Raw genomic sequence first — 20,371 nt, 5'->3', positions numbered from 1 at the left:
GAGGTCAGCTTTTGTACTCGCTTGAGGCCTTGAAGTTCTTGATCATCACCTTGCCTTCATCTCCTCTCACCAAGCCCCTCTTCCTCGAGAACGACCTAGCAAAACAAGAAAAATGCACCAAGTTTTGGGGATGATGAGAAGAGACAAAATGAAGAAACCTAGAATTTTCACCTCCTTGTCGTTACAAATCATCAATTAGACTTTGGAGTTCAAGTTTTTGATTAGTAAGCCAGGGATTTATGACTTGAATTTGAATTAAGAAGCTAGGACTTAGAATATCTTTTGAAATGTTATTTTTCAATGCTTTAATTAATTTTTGTTGCCCAAGTTAGAAAATCACTTAAATTTTCCTCTAATTAAATAAAATTTTAAAAAGCTCTAAAGTTGAATTTACTCAAACTCCCTATCTACATTATCAAAAAACTTATCTCATTTACTCAAACTCCCTATCTACATTTAACGATTTTGAAAGAGTGAAAATTAGAGACTTCATCTGAATTTTCTGATCAATGATATTTCAATTACTTATAAAAGAAAACTAAGACTCAAAGCAAAGCCACGTAAATTCAATTGCACTTATTTTGATTTACTCCTATCTAACTAAGATTCATTAGTTTATTAAAGCTACCAATCAAATTCTCAATTTGTTTTAATCAGGTATATTAAAGGACCCTTGCATTAAGTAATTAATTTACAATGAAAATCTGCTCCACCTACAATTTACAGCCCCCCCACCCCGCTCAGAAGAAATCACAGCTGGCTAGGAATGCATTTTCCTGTTTGTAGAAAAAATTTAATAGCTAAAAGATGTCAAAATGGCATGAATTATACCTCTGTATATAGGTGGTGAAGCACTTCAACAGGGAGGCCAACTTTAACCTTAGTTAGCAAATTAAAAATTATTTTTATTTAAACTTTTCCAAACCTCTATAGGCCGACATGGATGAGGCTCCAAAATTAAGGTCATCTTATCAAGTAGTTGGGCACATTATGGCAATGAGCAGAATTTAGAAAGTGAAAAGGATGAAAATCCTTAATGGAGGGTGCAATCAGCCCTCCACTAAGGATCTTTCATTCATCAACCTCCAAATCTTTCTTTTACATGTCCAAATTGATTCCTACTATCACCCTCCGATAGCTTTTCATATTTTAGAAGTCCCAAAGCATGCGGTCAACTTGATTGCCTTTGTGGCAGAATTCCAAGGGAGACGAGGATTCCATTTAGGCTACGCGGAAATCAACGACTCAAGAGGATTCTATCCTCAAGCAAGGTGGAAATACGATATGAATGGAGAGTACACTTCTTTATAACTCACTTTCCACATGCTTACTATTTCATTTCCCAACTTCTTGGCAATCATGTAATGTATTCCCACTCCTGAAGTGCTAAGCGGGTTCAGGGGAGGTCAAAGATTATGGTACTAGATTGGGCGGAATTCAAGACTAGGAGAGGATTCTATTTCCTCAATTTGATCCTTATTATTGCTAATCACCCATTTATTCCTCATCTTTGGTGCAAAAACCATGCGCCCATCAATCTATAAATTAGAGTAAGCCAAACTGGCACTTCCTCTTATCAAGCCTGAATCTGATTGTTTAGGGGTAAAATGGAAGCGCTTTAATAGGATGTAGGCCTCCACTTTACACACTAAAGCATTAGAATATGTGTGTGTAGGGAAAGGGCGAATCTCCAAATATGATTTCTTTTTTAATCCAAATTAGATTAGCAAGGCCCAAAAGCAAGGGATGTCAAAACTGAATTTGAATTGTGAAAAGGAATGCAATATAAGAATATACACTCTTTAGTCCGTGTGTGATAATGTGTATGCCAAATTGAGCTAATTGATTAAGTAATGTAAATCTAGATGCCAAGTGTATGAAATCAGCCCAATTTAGATACAGAATTATGCCAAGATTATGGTTTGAAATGAAAGATAAAAAACTCACCTTGTAATATGTAGAGGAAGTTGTGTTTTAGCTCAGAAAATTGCAAATATGGACTTGTAACTGAAACTCTAGCAGTAGATCCCCGAACAGCCTGAAAAACCCAAAAAGTGATTCTTCGGTCGAGGAGCAACGAACAGGCCGACTTGGTGGTAATTGTTCTAGAACGATTCCCACAATGTCACTGTGTTCTCGAGGCACTATAACAAGGTCAATTTAGATCCATCAGAAAGCTTTTCGAGAATTATTTGTAACTCTGCAATCACAATTTTACTATCCTGCTCCTACACACATAAAATTGAAGTTTTTGTTGTTGGGTGGATGAGGGCTTGCCTTGGTCGAGCCCTCGATTAAAGAATCAAACTTGAATTGAAATGTAATTGTTAAAGGGAATGCTAACATGTAGTAGGACTGAATAATATCAACTAAAAGATACAATTACCTTTGTAAATATAATTGAATTTGATATATGATCAAGTATGTAAATGTAATAGCCTTGACTCAAAAAAGTCAAAATGAAATCAAAGAAGCCAAAACCTCATGAATGGGAATGCATGTGACATGTCATGGATGGATGATAGAAGAATCTTTAAGGATTTAGAATGATAGATCTTCTTCTTTGAAGCCAAACTCCACGACCATCTTAAAAGAAAAAGCCTATTGCAAAGAGGAAATGCTTGATCTTGAATGAATGCTTGATTGCTTGAATGCCTTGAGCTGTCAAATGCCTTGGATGCTTGATCATAAAGAGTGTGAATGTGAAAATGAAGCCTCCAAGCCTCCTTTTATACTAGAAAACGAGGCAAGCTAACAAAAGAGTAAAATAAAATAATTGGAAACTTTGAGACACATTGAGCCCCATGACCCCAAATCATCAGGGAAAAGGTCAACTTCAAAGGGAGTAGGTCAACCAAGTCAACCTATTCCCAGAGAAAAGAGCAAGAAGGGCTACTAGAGGTCTTAGAGGAGGTGCAGAAAGAATTGGGAAATACTGAACCCGCCTGAAGGTATTGCCAAAAAGATGATAATGCAACAATTAAAGGACCACATTGGAATGAGACACATTGAGCCCCATGACCCCAAATCATCAGGGAAGAGGTCGACTTCAAAGGGAGTAGGTCAACCAAGTCAACCTATTCCCAGAGAAGAGAGCAAGAAGGGCTACTAGAGGTCTTAGAGGAGGTGCAGAAAGAATTGGGAAATACTGGACCCGCCTGAAGGTATTGGCAAAAAGATGATAATGCAACAATTAAAGGACCACATTGGAAGGCGCAAGATGTTCTAAAAGTGTGAGATGGACTGAGGAGGAAAGAGAGAGACCGAAACCACACTAAGGAGGGCTAAAAGTCAATATAAAGTATGTCCATTTTAAGACAATACACCAACTATAAGGAAGGATTATCAAGTCCTCATATGCCAATGAAACTGACCCCTTACAAAGGATTTTGCTTCATCTCAAACTCTTCACGCTAATCATCACCATTATAGGCACATCTGATTTTCCTGCCCTTTAACATCACTCTCACAATCGTGTTGATATAAAAAAGCTCATCTTTAGTTTTGCTCTACACTCGTCATTTTGGTAAGTAAAAAATCTAATGAGGGCAAAGATTTTGGTATAGAGAGAGGACAATTATCCTTGGGGGATGGTGGAACCCACCATCCCTAGATAAATTTCCCTTGACAATCTCCAAACTCTTAATGATTCCATGTTCATTTTCACTCCCCTCATCACTTTGCCTCACAACATCAAGATCTCATTATTTGATCAAGGCTGAATTAGAAAGGGTGTAAGAATTACTACCAAAGCAGAATTCTTGACCTATCCAGGATAAAAATCCTAGGTAGGGAGCAGATTTTGCCCTTACCCAAGGATTTAAGTAATGCTTTAACATCCAGTCTTCTCTTTCCATTTTGAGGACACTCCTCCTTTAGCATGCTTGTCTGAACCTAATGACTTCACACCTCATACTTAATAATTTCTACCCTACTAAGGGCCTGTCAAGACATAGACTTAAAATCAAGGATTTGACTAAATGTCAACCTCGCGCCCACTTCTTGGATTTCATCAAACTCAAATTCATTTCCCACTATGGCTTGAAGACTTGAAAATTGTTGCCATCTAAGATCCTAGAAACGAACTAAGAGTAACTACTACCGGCAATGCAAAAAAAGGGGGTCCCCATTCACAATGGGGCGATGGTATGAAAACCTCACAGCAATATTCAATATCTTTACACACATACTGCATTTATTTCACACAATAAGAACTCTCTTTCTCCAAATATGCTAAGCATATTATTACTAATATTGCCTTTTCCTTTTGACACAATACTCACACCACTCACATTACAATCGAATGCAAAGTATGTATGAATAAAGTGCATTAAAGGAGTTTGTAACTACCATCTGTTGGGAAGATGTCCAAACTGACAACCACTGTTTAGCCATCTGCCATTGTGGCTTTTAATCTAAACCACTGAATTCTCTTTCAAAGATTATAATTATTTATGATGCTAGAGAGTGATCAAAGATCTTCCGTGCTTTCTAGAAATATGATCTAAAACAATATTTTAATATTCATTCAAAAGTTTTGATCATAGTTATTAATCACCTGTGCAGCCCTGATATATGATATTCTGGGAATTATCCTCTGCAAAATAATGTAGCTCTAGACAGGATGAATGTTCCATCCTGTGCAAAACAATCATTCATCAAATTCTAGACAAGATGCATATCAATCTGGATACTTTACAAGAGAGAGAATCACAGAAATCTTCCTGTTTGCAGACAACCAAGAATTTTATCACACGAAATCGGATCCCAAGTTGACATTCTGTTTACAGACATATGCGATGCAGCCAAGGAATTCAATCATACAAAAACTGATTTCAATCTGATTCTGATTTGACATCAATGACAAGATATTTTAAAACTTGTTGCAAATATTTTAGTTTGAGATTTCTTTCAGTTGTTAGTGTCTATGCACATGTATTACATATAATGCAAAGAGCTGTAGGGTGAAAGCTCACACCAGATCTGACCAAAGATGCAATCACGCTGATATTGAATGACACAAAATGATAACTTTCCCTTAATTCAATCTTAAAGTCATAATCAGGATTACATGACTAAATTCAATTCTTATTCCATTAGATCTCTAGCATTGACTGTTAGTGGACTCCCTCCTCTAATGCCAGAAAGGATTGGTCTGTTCTAACAAAACCCTAAGATCCACCATTGGCAATTTACTAGGTTGGATGTTTCTGCCTTAAATACGATGCAGGCCAAAGTTCTGGCTACTTAGACTTCTGTTACTTCAGCTAATCTGATCTGTATTATATCATGACAAGATCGTGTGCATGAATGTATCATCCATGCAATTAGATCTTGTAGTCTTATCAGTACACGAATGTATCATACAAGCAAACTAATCTTGTAGTCTTACTTTTGCATTTGGGTATCCATTCTCCATAATCATATTTCTAATTATTGTTTAGACAGGAAATGCATTAGGCACTCTTTATACTAATATTTTTATTAGTTGTATCTTTTAGTCAAAATGCACTAATATATATATCTTTGCTTGTTCAAATTTTATTTGATATATCATATCATTCACATAGCTGACCCAATTTCATTTAAGGTGTATTGCGAATAGCCAGTTGCCTGTTCCACGTGAGAGTATAAAAAGAACATTCAAGACATCCTTAAGTTAGCCACAATTCTGTTTTTTTTCTAATTGAGCCTCCAAGAGTGGTACCATATAATATCAATAGAAAAGTTTTGTGCTATATATGTGGAGAAAAGGGTAAGGGTTGTGCAGGGGGTATTGAAAGAGTAGGCTGAAGACATAGAACATGTAGTTATGCACAAATGAATAAACTTTGATCTTGAGGTTACAGCCTTCAAAAATGATTGCCAAGATAACTCTCCACATTAACAAATTGACAGCACTATCTGCAACAAATTTAGAGCAGAAACCATGGTTGAATCACAAATGATTGGCAGCTGATCAAGTGGCTAGTGTTTTTTCAACCAAAAAGATTGCAAATGTTTACTTATTTCTTCTGATTTTTTGAGGTTCTTTCTGGATTCTGCAGTGATATTATGTTACCTTTCTCTAACCCTAACCTGACTTTTCCATGATTAAGTAAGAAATATTTTTATCTTTTGGTTTTGCCAATTTGTTCCCAAAAAAAAATTGCTAATTAAGCAATTGTTAATAACTTCCACCATTCTCAATTTCATGTGCAGAAACTATCTTCATTACTTCCATTGCATGAATATGTTTTAAGAAAACCAACTTCACAAACTGCTCCTCTTAATTTGCATTTGAAACTTCATTCCAACTAGTTTATAAAGGATACAGAAAAAAGGAGGTCTACCTTATGTCCACACATGAGAATGGCAAATAAAACACCAGAATCTGCAACGTCCTGAAGAATTGCACCAGCAGCTTGTCTTGTTGAGTAAGGTAGAGGAAGGCACATATACGCATGCAAGTAGGTTGCAGGATTACTACAAAAGCCAAAGAATAATTTTAAAAAGATAGTCTAGAACTACTGTATTCTGGAAAAAATGATGTGCGGCTTTCTATATAATGACTAAATCCACTGTATTAAATAAGTAAAATGACAAAACTTCCCCTTTAATTTTCTCAATTCATATCTTGCACTATTAAATTTTCAGCGTGTATATATAATTACTAACTACACTGTATTAAATAAGTAAAATGACAAAACTTCCCCTTTATTTTTTCAATTCATATCTTGCACTATTAAATTTTCAGATGAAGCGTGTATGCATTGCCATGATGCACAAAACAATCATGAAACATTTATGTGGATGCCTATTATGATATAATCATGCATTCAATGTTTCTTACAATTTAAGAAGCCAAGCACTAGTCCTCCTGATTTATGGGATTTTTCTTACTTTTTCAGATGAAGCGTGTATGCATTGCCATGATGCACAAAACAATCATGAAACATTTATGTGGATGCCTATTATGATATAATCATGCATTCAATGTTTCTTACAATTTAAGAAGCCAAGCACTAGTCCTCCTGATTTATGGGATTTTTCTTACTCTTATCAAGGACATAAAACATATTAAGTAAAAACTACCATGTTGAGAGCACAATACCAACTGAATGCATGTACAAGAGATGCAAAGACAGCATCTGTGCCTCCAAGTAAAGGTGTCAGGTCAAACTTGGAATTTTTTTCAAAACATTTGTCTATTGACTTTGTCAAAATTAGCAGCATCTGCATGGTGTTAAAATAGAAAATGTATCAGATAGGAAATATAAACAAATGTCATCAACAAGCAATTTGCAGGGCTTTGTGTTCTATTAAAATACATCATGAAACTATCCTTTAAAATTAAATTCTCTAGATCATAAAGCCAAATAATAAAGAAATGAGAGAATACAAAAATCAATACCTGGCCATAAAGAAGTTCCAACTGCCCCTTCAAAGCTCGAAATGGTTCTTCTGTACAGCTTATACAGACCAAATAAATTGGACCCTTAACAAGAAAAATAATCTGAATAACAGTAGAAGATAGATTAATCCCCCTGCATAACAAGTACCCAGAAGAAACCGACAAAATATTCGCATCAAACTTCAAGATACTAACTCAATTATTTCATAGAATTCTTTTATAAAACAACAATTGCTCTACATTGTCAGAACCATGCAACACCCTCTTAAACTCTCACCATATCCGTCTGTCTGACCTAGGGAGTATTGAGCTTGCAGCTGAAATGAAGAGGATGTCATGGACCTTCAGAGATATTATATATTCTAAGTGAAATTTTCATAAGAAATAGTAATGGATGGAATGTTACAATTAGTGTCAAAAGTGTGGTCTGTAAAACCAAATGCCCAACAAAGCTCCATAAATTGATGTTTATCTAACAAAGCAAAAAGGAGATGTCATCCACTTACTGACCAATGACAAAAGCAGACAATAACTATCCAGTGTAACATAGGCCTTCAGGGACAGGGGAGCGGGTAGACAGCGGGACAAGGATGTCCAATATGGGGACACAGGGGGTGGTGCCCTATATACTATATACTATACATTTACCACTTGAAATGTGTAAGGTTCCCTGCTGGATTTGAGTTAAAAAAACTTGAACCAAGCTGACAAGAATTTTGTTAAACAGTTGGATTGAAACCAGCGTCTGTAAATCTTATATTACTGCTCAACTCTTCTTTTTATTCATGAAGTTACTGCCCAGAATATATAAAAGGAAAACAAAGGCCGATACATCCAAACTAACCAGAATTGGTAACTGAACATAAACTAGCCACAGTATTTATCCATACCATAATATTGATAAGTTTGGAGCTACGTTCTGAACAGAAATTCAATCTTACACTAACATTCTAAGTCCATGACAATAGAGAGTGCTAAAGAGGGGACAGACCCGATATGCATGAATACAATAGACGTGTGAGTCCTGCAGAAACTGGTGAAATCCATTCAAGATATCGCTTTCACTGCGACTGTCAACTGCTACAAATGCTGAAGCAAGACAACTCCTTAGTGTGGCGTTGACGTTGCCCTGTCTATGGAGAGACCACTGGTTGTGTACCGTCCCGTGCAGGAATGAATGCTACACGGCTTGGTCTGCAGTAACACCTCTTTCCAACAGCCCATGCCTTCACTGCTGGCATGTGAGTTGGGATTGCGTCCGACTGGGAAGTAACTGACCCGTAACACCTAATATATCCAACAGCTTCCTAGACCGTCAGTCCACCACATGTAACAGGAGCTGCTCCCTGTGCGTCTGCTCGGAGAAGAGGATGATGCCGGAGGTATAAGATAGTGCTATCGGTTCAGACCTGAAAGTGACATCCAGAACTTCTACGGACAGGAGATACTGCTAGCCCGCTGGAATGTTTTACATATGATCTCTTCTATGAAAACTCCAATCTGGAACTGCCTTGCTTAATCGACCAAACACTGTTCCTCCACACAAATAAAATAATATAATAATCTATATCCCACTATGAAACTCTGACTGTACTTCTCAGTGCCAAAAACTTCTTGCCAATTTTCTGCCTGGATAATGTATTAGTTCCAAGGAGGAAAGTTGGGGTGACATCCAACTTCCTTGAATAACTCGAGGGATTTCGTCCTCAGAGTTTTCTAGCCAGTCACATTGAAGCAACCAGAACATGTCATTGTATTCAGTTCATAAATTCTTGTGTGTAAATCCCAAGGCAAGGTCTCTTTTTTTATAACCTCGCAGTGAGGGGAAGAGCATTTGAATAAGAGATGTGGGATAAAACCACAATTTCATCCTATAGACACTTAAGTCACTTTATAAAGTAAATGACTTTATAAACATAAAATAACTTTATCCTAGCACTTTTAATTTTATAAATGATGTACTAAAGATAAAATTTCCTGTGCGACTGGTAAGCCTCCTGACTATTGATGCCGTTAATCTATCCGGATGTGGAGATAGATTAACCCGGCACCATAACACTAGTACGGAGAAGGGGACATGACAAAATGCTAGTTATGAAAATATATATATCAATATAAGAAGTAAAATAGCAAATTTGCAAATGCTAAATACTAAATATAGTATAATTGAGCATTGAACAATGAACGATACAACACTTCTTATTGAATTACTAATTAGAAATTAGAATGCTAAATAAAATTGTCAAAACACAAAATCAAAGATTTCTATTATATAAAAAATATCATAAAGATAATGACAATGAGTAGCATGATATTGATATCAATACAAGTACAAAATGTCAAAATGTAGTGAAGGGAGGCCTATAATCATCTCTCAAGATAAATCCTCATCACTAGAATTCCTGCACTCCTCATAGTCAAGATCTACCAAACGAACACCAACTCCACATCTAGAGCCGTTACATCCTCATCCTCATCAATCTATGTTGGATCCTATGGCTCTACGTCCCATTGTGTTGCTAGGCTCTCCTTGTACATGTGTCTCTTGTGGTTAATGATACGCGAGAATTCCTCATCACTGGAATTGTGTTAAACTCCTAGCAGCCAAGATCCACCAAAAACAAACACCAACCAACCCTATATCTAAAGCCATTACATCCTCATCAATCTGTGTTGGATCCTTTAGCTCTACATCCCATCATGTTGCTAGGCTCTCCTTCCATACGCGTCTCTTGTTGTTAATAATATGCAAGGCACTATGTACAACCACGAGCTTCTACGCTCTCCTAGATGTAAATTTGTTCCTCTTAAGAAAAGATATGAAGCTATAAGTAGACCAGTTCCTTTCTACAATTGAAGAACTAGAAACCTGAATTAGTAGACAAATGGCTAGTGTGGTAATCTTGGCTTTTTGTACTCCATGATAGTTCCACCGCAAAATTGGGTACTCTTGTGCCATACTTCTTATATCCACTCAGTGTAAATCTAATCAGCAATATGACATCATACATCCTATCAATGCACTTGAAGAATCATGCCTTCACCTCAATATCCCAAACTAGTGTAAGTATACTAGGCCTATAGGCATGTACCACTTCAAAGTCACTGCATAAGCAGCCATGTGCAAGAGAGTGTTCAGCTTGCCCCATCAACACTAAATGGTAGGCTGAATGTGCTCATTATAGAATGCTAAAGTGGGGTCCTCTCACACAACAGCTCTCATCTAGTCAAGCATAGAATCGATGCACACATACAATTCTCCAAGGCTAGGTGCATCCTCATTACTATATCTGATCACTTGGAAAACTAGAGTAGTGATAGAGATAGTGTATTTAGCATCAATCCAAAATTGATCACTTCTCTCTGTCTCCTTCACCCTCCTCCCCTACTCTCTCTTGGCCTCAACCCACTAATTCCACTCACCATAACTCTGACTTGCAAAACCTCGTGCAACTCAAGCATTCTCTCCAAGAGAATGTAGTAGGACCAATATTTGGTCACAACTAGTTTCATAACTCCTTCGCAAAGGTCCAGAAGAGTGCATGTGAAGTGATGCAAAAGCAGATTGGGTTCTTGGCAATCTACACCATCCAAAAATATTCCATTTCCTATTTTTTTGGTTTGTTGGTCATTGAATTTCTTTCAGCATTCCTTTAGTTTGGATCATTTGTTGTTGCGCACCTCAAAGCATGTTTGTAGCATCATGTTTTACCTTCACTTTGTTTCACAACCAATTTGTGTTTCCTAATCTTCCGAAGGATTTTCACCGATGTGGCTCATCTCTCGATTACTATACGCCATGGCTGACCTACTTGTGGGATAGCTTGTTGTATTTTACCTAGTCATGGAAGATTCTTATGATTTAGGTCTTAACCTATTATGTAATACATTTTCCTATTCTTGAAGAATGTAATTTTTTCTCAAGTCGACTAAATTCTTGTTAAGGCTTTATAAGTCGTAATTGGTCAATCGAGGCAATTTTAGGAAGAAGGTAGTTTAGTAATTCTGGATAATTCGATAACTTCTTAAAGGTTAGTATATAGGACATCTATAATCAGGGCTATATGCCTGGAATGTAAAACTATGTGTTGCAGATCCAATGTACTTGATTATCTCATTATCAGAAGGTTGATCTTGCATATCTCTCAGTTTCTTTGTATTGCTTATGTTGTGTAACTTGTGTTGCAAGGATTGAATTGACTTCTTTGAGGTCCCTCTTATGCTCAGCTAAATGTGCTCATTGCATAATGCTAAAGTGGGGTCCTCGCACATAGCAACCCTCATTTGGTCAAGCATAGAATTGATGCACACATATACCTCTTCAATGTTAGGTACACCCCCACCGCTATATCTGATCGCTTGGACCAAAGTAATAATAGAGACAATGTATTTTGCATCACTCCAAAAATTATCACTCTTCATTGTCTCCTTCACCCTCCTCCTCTACTCTCTCTTTGCCTAATCCCACTGATTCCACTCATCATAGCTATGAGTAGCAATGCCTCTTGCAACTCAAGCATTCTCTCCAAGAGAATGTAATAGGATGCATATTTTGTCTCAACTAGTTTCATAAAATCCTTCACAAAGAACCTAAAGAGTGCGTGTAAAGTGTGGTGATTGCAAATAAACATTTGCACCCTTCTCACATAACTAACCACTCCTCTTATCTAGACAATCTTCCCCATGTCCTTGAGTGCATTATTCATGGCATGCACACAACATGGAGTTCACCAAATATGTTTCTAGGATGCCTCAATAAGCTTTTCTACAGCTCTACACAAGTGTTGCATCTATCACTACTTGGACCACATTTTGTGGCCCAAACCTCAATAGCCTCCATGAGGACCTCAAACTGAAAAGTCAGCATCTTTATGATGCTCTGAACAATCAATTGCTTTTTGAGAAAGTATGGGCCCTCTGAACATGTAACGATGATGTTGATGTGTAGAAAATGCCTAATGCCCGTCCACCTCCATAGGTATGTTGTATCTAGACTATATCCAACATTCCTTCATCTGCTCCATCAAAACATTAATCTTGGCATAGCTATTATTGAAGATCGTGGCCCACCATTTGTGCTCATCTAACGGCACATATTATGGTCCCTCCTTCGCCACCATCACCATCATCTCCTTATAATAAGGATATCTACACACAATGGGATGTCATTGGCAAAGAACTTACCAATGGAATCATCTATTTGATCCTTCAACTATAGGGTTACTTCAAGTTCATGCCTTGTGTTTCCCCTTGCTACTACCCTCCCGCGTTGCACTCTGACAAGATGGATGGTCCTAAGGATGACCCTTACATCATCCTCACACTCTAGTGCAATGTATGAGTAGAAACAAGTTGTTGCACCTACATCGGCTGAATTGTCTAAACCTATTGCCTTGCATACAAAGTAGTAGGGATTGCAATTGCACTGTCTTCAGGGACACCCCAAAGATTGTTGAATTTAATTCAATACGTGATATTTTTAGAGTCTTGCAAAAATTTACATGGATTCACACCACACCCTCTCCAAAAGAGAAAGTGTACATTAACTTTAATGATGTTCCCAAGCCATCCCAAACCACAAATGTTGCATTTCCATTTTATTGTGCCACGAACTGCAGGATTGTTGTTCTCGTTGCAAATTGTTTAAATTGAGACTTCGGATCATCTGACCCCTCTAGAAAACTCTAACAAAAGCTGGGAAGGGTGATCTATAAAAGCTGGTCAACTGGCCATGGAGCTAGTTTAGGCTTTGGATCAGCCCCACGTCACTCTCCTCAAGCTCAACCTCATATTCTGATTAATTTGCACCCTTGGACTGAATTTCCATCCTCATCTCCACTTATATCATGACTATGAGAGCTCGTTGTAATACTGCATTTCACAAAATGAAAATAAATTCTGTAAACAACTAGTTTCAACCTACTTTTAATAAAAAAATAAAAATTTAGAACTATAAATTTTAGGTTATTTATTGATTTTAACAAATTTCAAAGTCAAACAAAATTAAAACTTATCAATCTTGAGGACAAATGATGAATTATCATAAATTCTTCGTTTTGCCATCAAGAGTCATCATAATTTAAAATTCTAATTTAGAACATGAAACTCGAACAACAAAATTTTTAAAAAGAAAGCTTTAAAACATTCAAAATTTGAACAAAAAATGAAATAATATTGTAAAACAAATTACAATGAACATTCGATATTCAACAATTTAATAAAACTTGAAATTTAGATACATAAGTCAGAAAATAAAACAAAACCTTCCCCTATACTTGATGAATCTCTTCGAAGAAGGTGTAAAATCTTCCTTCTCTTCTTCTTGCTCCTCTTTCACTTGCACTCACTCCTTTCACTCCTGTAATCACTCCTTTCTCTTCTTTTCATTCTTCTCTATCTATTGTAGCAAACAATGAGAAATGCAAATGTGAGAAAAATGATGCTTGAAGGATTTCTATAGGCTTGGAGTGCCCAAGATAGGACCCACCTCCATTTAAAGTTCAAATGGAACCCAAACTACAAACTAAAAACATGTTTTTTTAAATATCCTTTTAAGTGGCTGCTGACAGGGGACAAGCAGAACTCCCCTGGATGGTCAGGGGATGCTCCGTACCCATGACATCCCCATACCGTAAACTTGGAGGTTGGGAGTGAAGGACGTGCCCCTCTATGTCACCATAACTAGCACAATTAGGTTGTGACCTTGTTATCCATGCTATCTTTTGTTCTTGTTGGAGTTTGTGAACTATGTTATCTATGATGAGTCACACTAATTATTTTCATTTACCCTATCTGCAACAAGATAGACCTCAGAGGCAGTGATTGTGATCCTTGGATTCTATATCATTCTCTAAAGATTTTCTTTTAAAATGGTATACTTTATCTGATTAAGAATTTAAATTAGCAGTCCTCTTAATTCTCCAAGTGCTAACAATGAAATATTAACAATCGTTTTATACAGCCATTATTACTTTTAGATTTTTAAGATAAAGAGCTAGTTCAGTGAAACAGTCTGAAGCATTACCAAATATACAAAAATGAGAATATTGACCATGAGGACAGCTTAACAATTTCTCTTTTCAATCAAATGTTGGAAAGAATCCTACTGAAGTTTGCCCTAAACTTTTGTTTTAGGTAGGCTGCATTTGTTCAATGGTTTTGGTTTTGTTAACAATATCTGCTTATATCATAAAGAGTGCAAAGCATATCCTCTCTTGGCAGATAGAATAAATTTAAGAATATTTTTCCGTAGCTCTATAGTTACCTAAGAAATTACCTCGAGGAATTAAGCACAAAAATGTTTCTTATAGCAGCAAAAGCCTGAAACGTTCATTTTGAATACATGTACAATGACAACCGCAACTCATGCTATCAAACAGATTCAATCAATTAATAAGGTATGAAAGCCTAGCAGCTAAAATTGTAGGAAATTCCAATTCATTGAATCTACATTTGGAAGAGCAACATACATCAATGACCACATCTCATCCTCCAGAATCACATCTAGGGGTCAAAACAAATCCACATTTCTCATCTTCAATTCATTCATATGGATTACTTACATCATAATCAAAGATATAAATCTCCAAAACTGAACAGAGATCCTTTTAAACGACTAAGCATAGAAAATTCTAGCATACTAATAAATGACCAAAGCTTCTGAGGGCTAACCTGATAGTTACCCGCACATACCAATTTGATATGATCTCCACTTCATCAAACAACACAACCAACAATACAAAGAACACTGTCAGAAATTGTATACTTCTTGAGTGAAGAAACAAAGAGAATCAACATAGATAAAGATTAGATAGAAATGTAATCTATGTACCCATTCTCCACAAACGAAATAATTGCTTGCAGAGTTGCAGAAAAACCAGCCAGCTTGTACTCATCACCATATCTAATTAGCATAACCAGTAAAATTTTACGGAAAATTGGTCGTTTTGAATATAAAAGTATAGATAATATAAAAATTACATTCTGTGATCAAAGCTCATATCTCATTCTATTTGGATGGCAGCGTACAAACCTAGAATAAATTGGCTTGCCAGAATTACTAAGTATGAAAAAGTGCTTCTTTCTCTTCCTCCATGAAATTGAGGACTCGTCCTACAGATTCCAAGAGAGTTAGATACATGTATGGTTAGCCATGAAACCTCTTCTTCAATGATAGCAGAAAATGATCACAGATAATAGATAGATAACTGTAATTTTGATAACCACAAACACCTAAGTTTTTTATTTCTTTTAGTAAGAAGCATGTGTGATCCTCACGCTTACAACATTAAAAATTGAGAAGGAAAAACAATATTAATTCCAAAAAATATATCCAGAGAGGAAACATTGAATGAGGACTCTGATAATAGCAATGTAGTCGCTTATTGTTCAGAGCTAAAACTGGGAACTCAAGGAAGGATAGAAAAACAAAGAATGACACAAAAGAGATGACTCCTGAAACTAGTTTCACTATGAGGAATAAGAAGATTAGAGATAACAACCTCGGAACGGTGAACATGTCACAAGAGACCAAATGTTTAGAGGGAATCCTTCAGGGACGGGGAGGTGAATGGTAAAGAAATAAAATATTCAAGCTGTTGCTTTCCCTCCAACAATGCAATGCACGGAATCGGTACTTGAGTGTCCCATGCAGTATAATCCACAAATGAAGGCAATCCACTATGGGAAAGATAAGGAAGTGATGACACTCCTCACTGAGCGAGCAATCAGAGAAACTTTCAAAATATGTAATCACAAGTTGGGAGTTTACATAACAAATGAGCAAGCTCTAAAACACTCAAACATATTTCTTACATATTTCTTCCTTGTGGCCCTAAAAACATTCAAATTGAAATACAAAGTCGCATCTAGAATGTGAGTGGGTGATCGTGTTTCAATATCATCGTCAATTACAAGCTACATGAACGCCACCATAATGGGTGCATGAAACAAGTTTTAAATCCTTAAAAATCGCCAAATTTCAAGGGTGTAGGAAAAGGCCACAAAAAGAAATGGTACAAAGTGATCCTTAGGGCAAACACACTATCTTTTCTGAATGAAACAGTACTCCATACGTGGCCGGTTCTGGTTTTTTGTCCTTTTGCTTTTGTCTAGCTTCTAGAGTAGATAACCTAGTAATTGGAGTTTTCTGAAGCATTTGGGTAATATGTAGAGTGTCATCTATGTATAGGGTTGCTCATAACCTGATTTTTGTTCAAGATTTCAGGCATTTTGTAAATTGAATGAAGCATGATTGTAAAAATTGAATATATGAATAGTTGATAGACGGATAGGGTATAGCTGGCAGAAGATTCGAGTATGATTTTTTGGTACAGACATCAGAGGCTGTTAGGTGATCAATGGCAAATGGATGGAGTCTGGTTTTGGAACAGAATTCATATTTACAGAGATGGTATCTACTATCTATACTTGTACTATTTTTTATATAAATCAATATAATGCAACATTTACCAAACAAAAAAGCATTGGAGCTGAATTGAGAAATTACAAGCAAGTCATCTCAGAAATTAACAAAATTTCACTGCGTTTATGTACCTGCATATTACATTAGAATTAAAGATAAAGAAATGACATATGGCTTTCATTGTTTACTTTGTCGTCACTAGATCTAGAAGGAACACACTATTACTAGCCACTACAGAGTACTTCAATTCTCTATTAGATCAAAGTAAATGACCTTGCCCTAAATGTCTTGGGATGAGGCATTATTCATTTGTTATCATGTCATAGTTGTACAACATAAAACCTCTTCATTGTTTTTTCTACTACTATGCTTAGATATAGTTGGTAATCATTCATTTATTGATGATAATTATATCAGCACCTTTGCTCAAGAACAAGAATTAGCCTCATTCAAGTCAGACTGCCAATTTGGATCTCACTCTGCTTCTCTTATTGATGCCTCTAGCTATGCACTTTCATCTCATTATTCCCTCTTAAATGTTAATCTTTCTGAATACACCTCATAGCTGCAGAAAGGTTACTCATTGGACAAGTAAATAGTTTCCAAAAAGCTAAGTTACCGATTCGGATGCGGATGCGTGTATATATCTTTATATGCAGTTATACTATGTATTTGCATATACAGTTATACTATGCATATGCATATGTATAATGTTGTTGTTGATTCTGCTGATGATGTATCACTTGGGATTGGAGTGATTGTTGCTGTTGGAGAACTGATGTTGATTTGTTCTGTTGAAAGCTCTGCACTGCATGTTGTTGCATAAGCAATTGCAATTTTTGAATAATTTGTTTCTGATAATCCTGCTGACTATGAGGAATAACTTGGGAAGCTATTTGCTGCTGCTTTATTTGGTTTAATATGAGTGATTGGAGATCACGTGATGCAGAAGATGACTGCAATTGGGGAAAACCTGCAATTTGTTAATTTTTTGAGGATTTACAGCCTGTGAATTTGAAATTTGTCTATGGATAGCTTCCGGGAAGCATCCACAGGGCTTCCGGTTGCATCCTGCATCCACACACTTCCACATCCACCATATACCAGAACAAATCGGTAACCATGCCAAAAAGGCGTATTCCTGATAGAAACTCCTAGGATGGTGGCACTCTAGAATGCCATTACCATAAAAAGTGGGTGCTAGGGGACTAATATCGTTCACCAATAATTGCATGAATATCATTCCATACTGCTTATAAAGTCAATGATGCTACTCCAGAGATGCTCCTATCATTAATGGCGATACTCTTAAGATGCTCATAGCATGAATGCCATCACTAACAAGCAGAGCAGACTATTACCCTTTTATGTTCCTTCATTTTCTTTTTTCTCTTCCTTTTTTTAACTATTATATTTTAGAGTGCTGAGCCATAAAGAGTGACTGATCATCCCCAAGAAAATTGGGCAACATCTACACACTCCCTAGCTGTCCAACTATCCCCACGTCCTCAAAACATCCTGGGGTTTGAGAGCACGGGACTTTCCCAGGAATCCCCATATAACATAGCATTTTGTAGATACATGATTTTGTAAAAGAAGGAAATAAATGAAATTCAAGCAGCATAAGGATTCTACTGTCAACAATTTGATATGCAGACATTCAATAAGCAAGTTTGTATTCATATAGACAGATTTCTCCAACATGAGGGTAGAAGGTGTATTTTTTCAAAGAGATAATGCATAGATCAACATTATAAGAAACAAACTAGCCTATTGTCTTGAAAAACAAAACGTGGTGGATTCACAATCACATCCATAATGGACTTGTATCCGTGTCTATAAACATTATAACTTCAAGCTTGATTAACTTAACACTGAGCCTTCATTTGGCCTGTTAGAGTATAATGGTATCAATAAGGGACTTCACATTGTATGGAAATATGGTCTGAGTACATATTACATGCATGCAAACTATTTTTTGAAGGCATAATAAAATTAAACAATCTCTTATCGCCCATCTCGTCAAGTCAATCCATCCAGGGGGTGCTCCACCTCTGCACACAGGCTCTTTGCATCAAACTAGTCTACTCGGTGCACCAGAAGGATGTGCCACCAATGCAGGGTGAGAGAAGGAAAGCACCCCCTGCAGGAGGGAGGGAACCCAGGTTATTAGAAAAGGGGGGTGCTCATGCGTGAGGAAATTCTAGTTGTTCTAAAGGCCATTGTTGTTTTGAAGAGAATGAATACTCGTTCGTTGCCCACCCTGCATGGCAATATAAACCCCCTGGGGTGGGAGGCTATAGTAGGTTGGGTGGAACTAGAATTCCACTCCCCTACCCTACCCCTACCCCTACTATTAAAGGGAAGGGAAGGGAAGGGGCCTGCATGCAGGGTGTGCACCCTACAATTCTTCTATAACTAATAACAGGAGCCAATAAGATAGCATAACAATCCTCTGGGAAAATATCCAAAATGAAGTTTTGAATTATAACTTTATTTTGTAGGATATAATAAAGCAAAATATTTTAATAGAAGGAATTTTGAATTTAGAAATATTAGAAAGATGCATTTTGTGTAAAACAGTATCAAATCACACAGTTATCTCAGGAATGAGATAGGAAAAATGCATTCCAGGAAAAGATGATGAGAATGAAGTTTTAAGCTGTTTTAGGGAAAGAACGGAAAAGAGAATATAAGTTTATTATAGTAAGACGGACAAAAGAGTATAAGGCCATGAAAAGCAATAGATTGTTTTTCTGTTTTCAAAAGAATAAAGCAAAGATTGTGTTAGGCAAATATTATTTTATATTTTGAAAGGGTTCCTTGGTTGCAAGTACAGCAAGATATCTTGCAATGAGTGGATGACCAATTGGAATGATTCAATGAAGTTATGTAATTTCTAGTGAAAGCTACTTCTAAATCTGTTTCTAGCAACATTGTGAGCTGTTCCTAATTATGAAGGCAATCAATTTTGAATTAAGCTTGAAATCATGTAATTTCTTTCCAGGAGGCAGATCTTCTTTATATCTTATTCATTTCACCATTGGTAACTTGCAGCTTTGCTGGATCAAGTTGTGTTTCTAGTGACAGTTACTTCTTAAATTTGTTTTGTTTTACCTCCAAGAAATTTACATTTCTAAATTTTATTGACAAAATTCTTTCCAAGAATTTTACCAATTTCAGTTCAGACTTATCTAGGCTCGTAATAGTGGTATCAGAGTGATGATCCTGACAACCTCTATTATAAAACTTGATATCCAGAACAGGCTTGGAGCATGAACAAGATAGAAATGAATTTTAAATATTATATAGAATAAAGTTTCCAGGCCTTTACTTTGAAGAATGGACAAAAGGCTGGGATATGAACGAAATGTCATTTGCCATGCAACAGCTTTTGCTCAACACGAGAAGCAAATAGTTTTCTCAGCACTCTTCAAGCAAGGAGGAAATATTACAGCTACAGCAATCTCCTCCTCCTCCTAGAGAAAAGAACACAAGGAAACCTGGAGATTTAATATATATTCTACTGAGTTTTGTGGTGTGCATGGGGCTGT

General features: G+C 36.5%; 1 protein-coding gene across 5 annotated transcripts in view; it reads right to left on the bottom strand.

The window, feature by feature from the left end:
• The window catches only part of LOC149577617 (vacuolar fusion protein MON1 homolog), a 74,900-nt gene that overhangs the window by 41,686 nt on the left and 12,843 nt on the right, over positions 1 to 20,371 (bottom strand). For all 5 annotated transcript variants that reach the window (XM_089824660.1, XM_089824667.1, XM_089824652.1 and 2 more), the window contains exons 2-7: positions 15,426 to 15,505; positions 15,225 to 15,296; positions 15,065 to 15,104; positions 7,394 to 7,495; positions 7,094 to 7,215; positions 6,333 to 6,465 (exon numbers count right to left, since the gene is read on the bottom strand). In XM_089824660.1, the coding sequence (XP_089680786.1) occupies positions 6,333 to 6,465; positions 7,094 to 7,215; positions 7,394 to 7,495; positions 15,065 to 15,104; positions 15,225 to 15,296; positions 15,426 to 15,505 (549 nt within the window). The remainder of the gene's footprint in view (positions 1 to 6,332; positions 6,466 to 7,093; positions 7,216 to 7,393; positions 7,496 to 15,064; positions 15,105 to 15,224; positions 15,297 to 15,425; positions 15,506 to 20,371) is intronic.

This window comes from Cupressus sempervirens, chromosome 1 (genome assembly GCF_028749045.1).
Source record: "Cupressus sempervirens isolate cs-2001-9-10 chromosome 1, ASM2874904v1, whole genome shotgun sequence".
NCBI lineage: Eukaryota > Viridiplantae > Streptophyta > Pinopsida > Cupressales > Cupressaceae > Cupressus > Cupressus sempervirens.
Note: the sequence above shows the minus strand (reverse complement) of the source record. Positions and strands in the feature narration are given on the sequence as shown.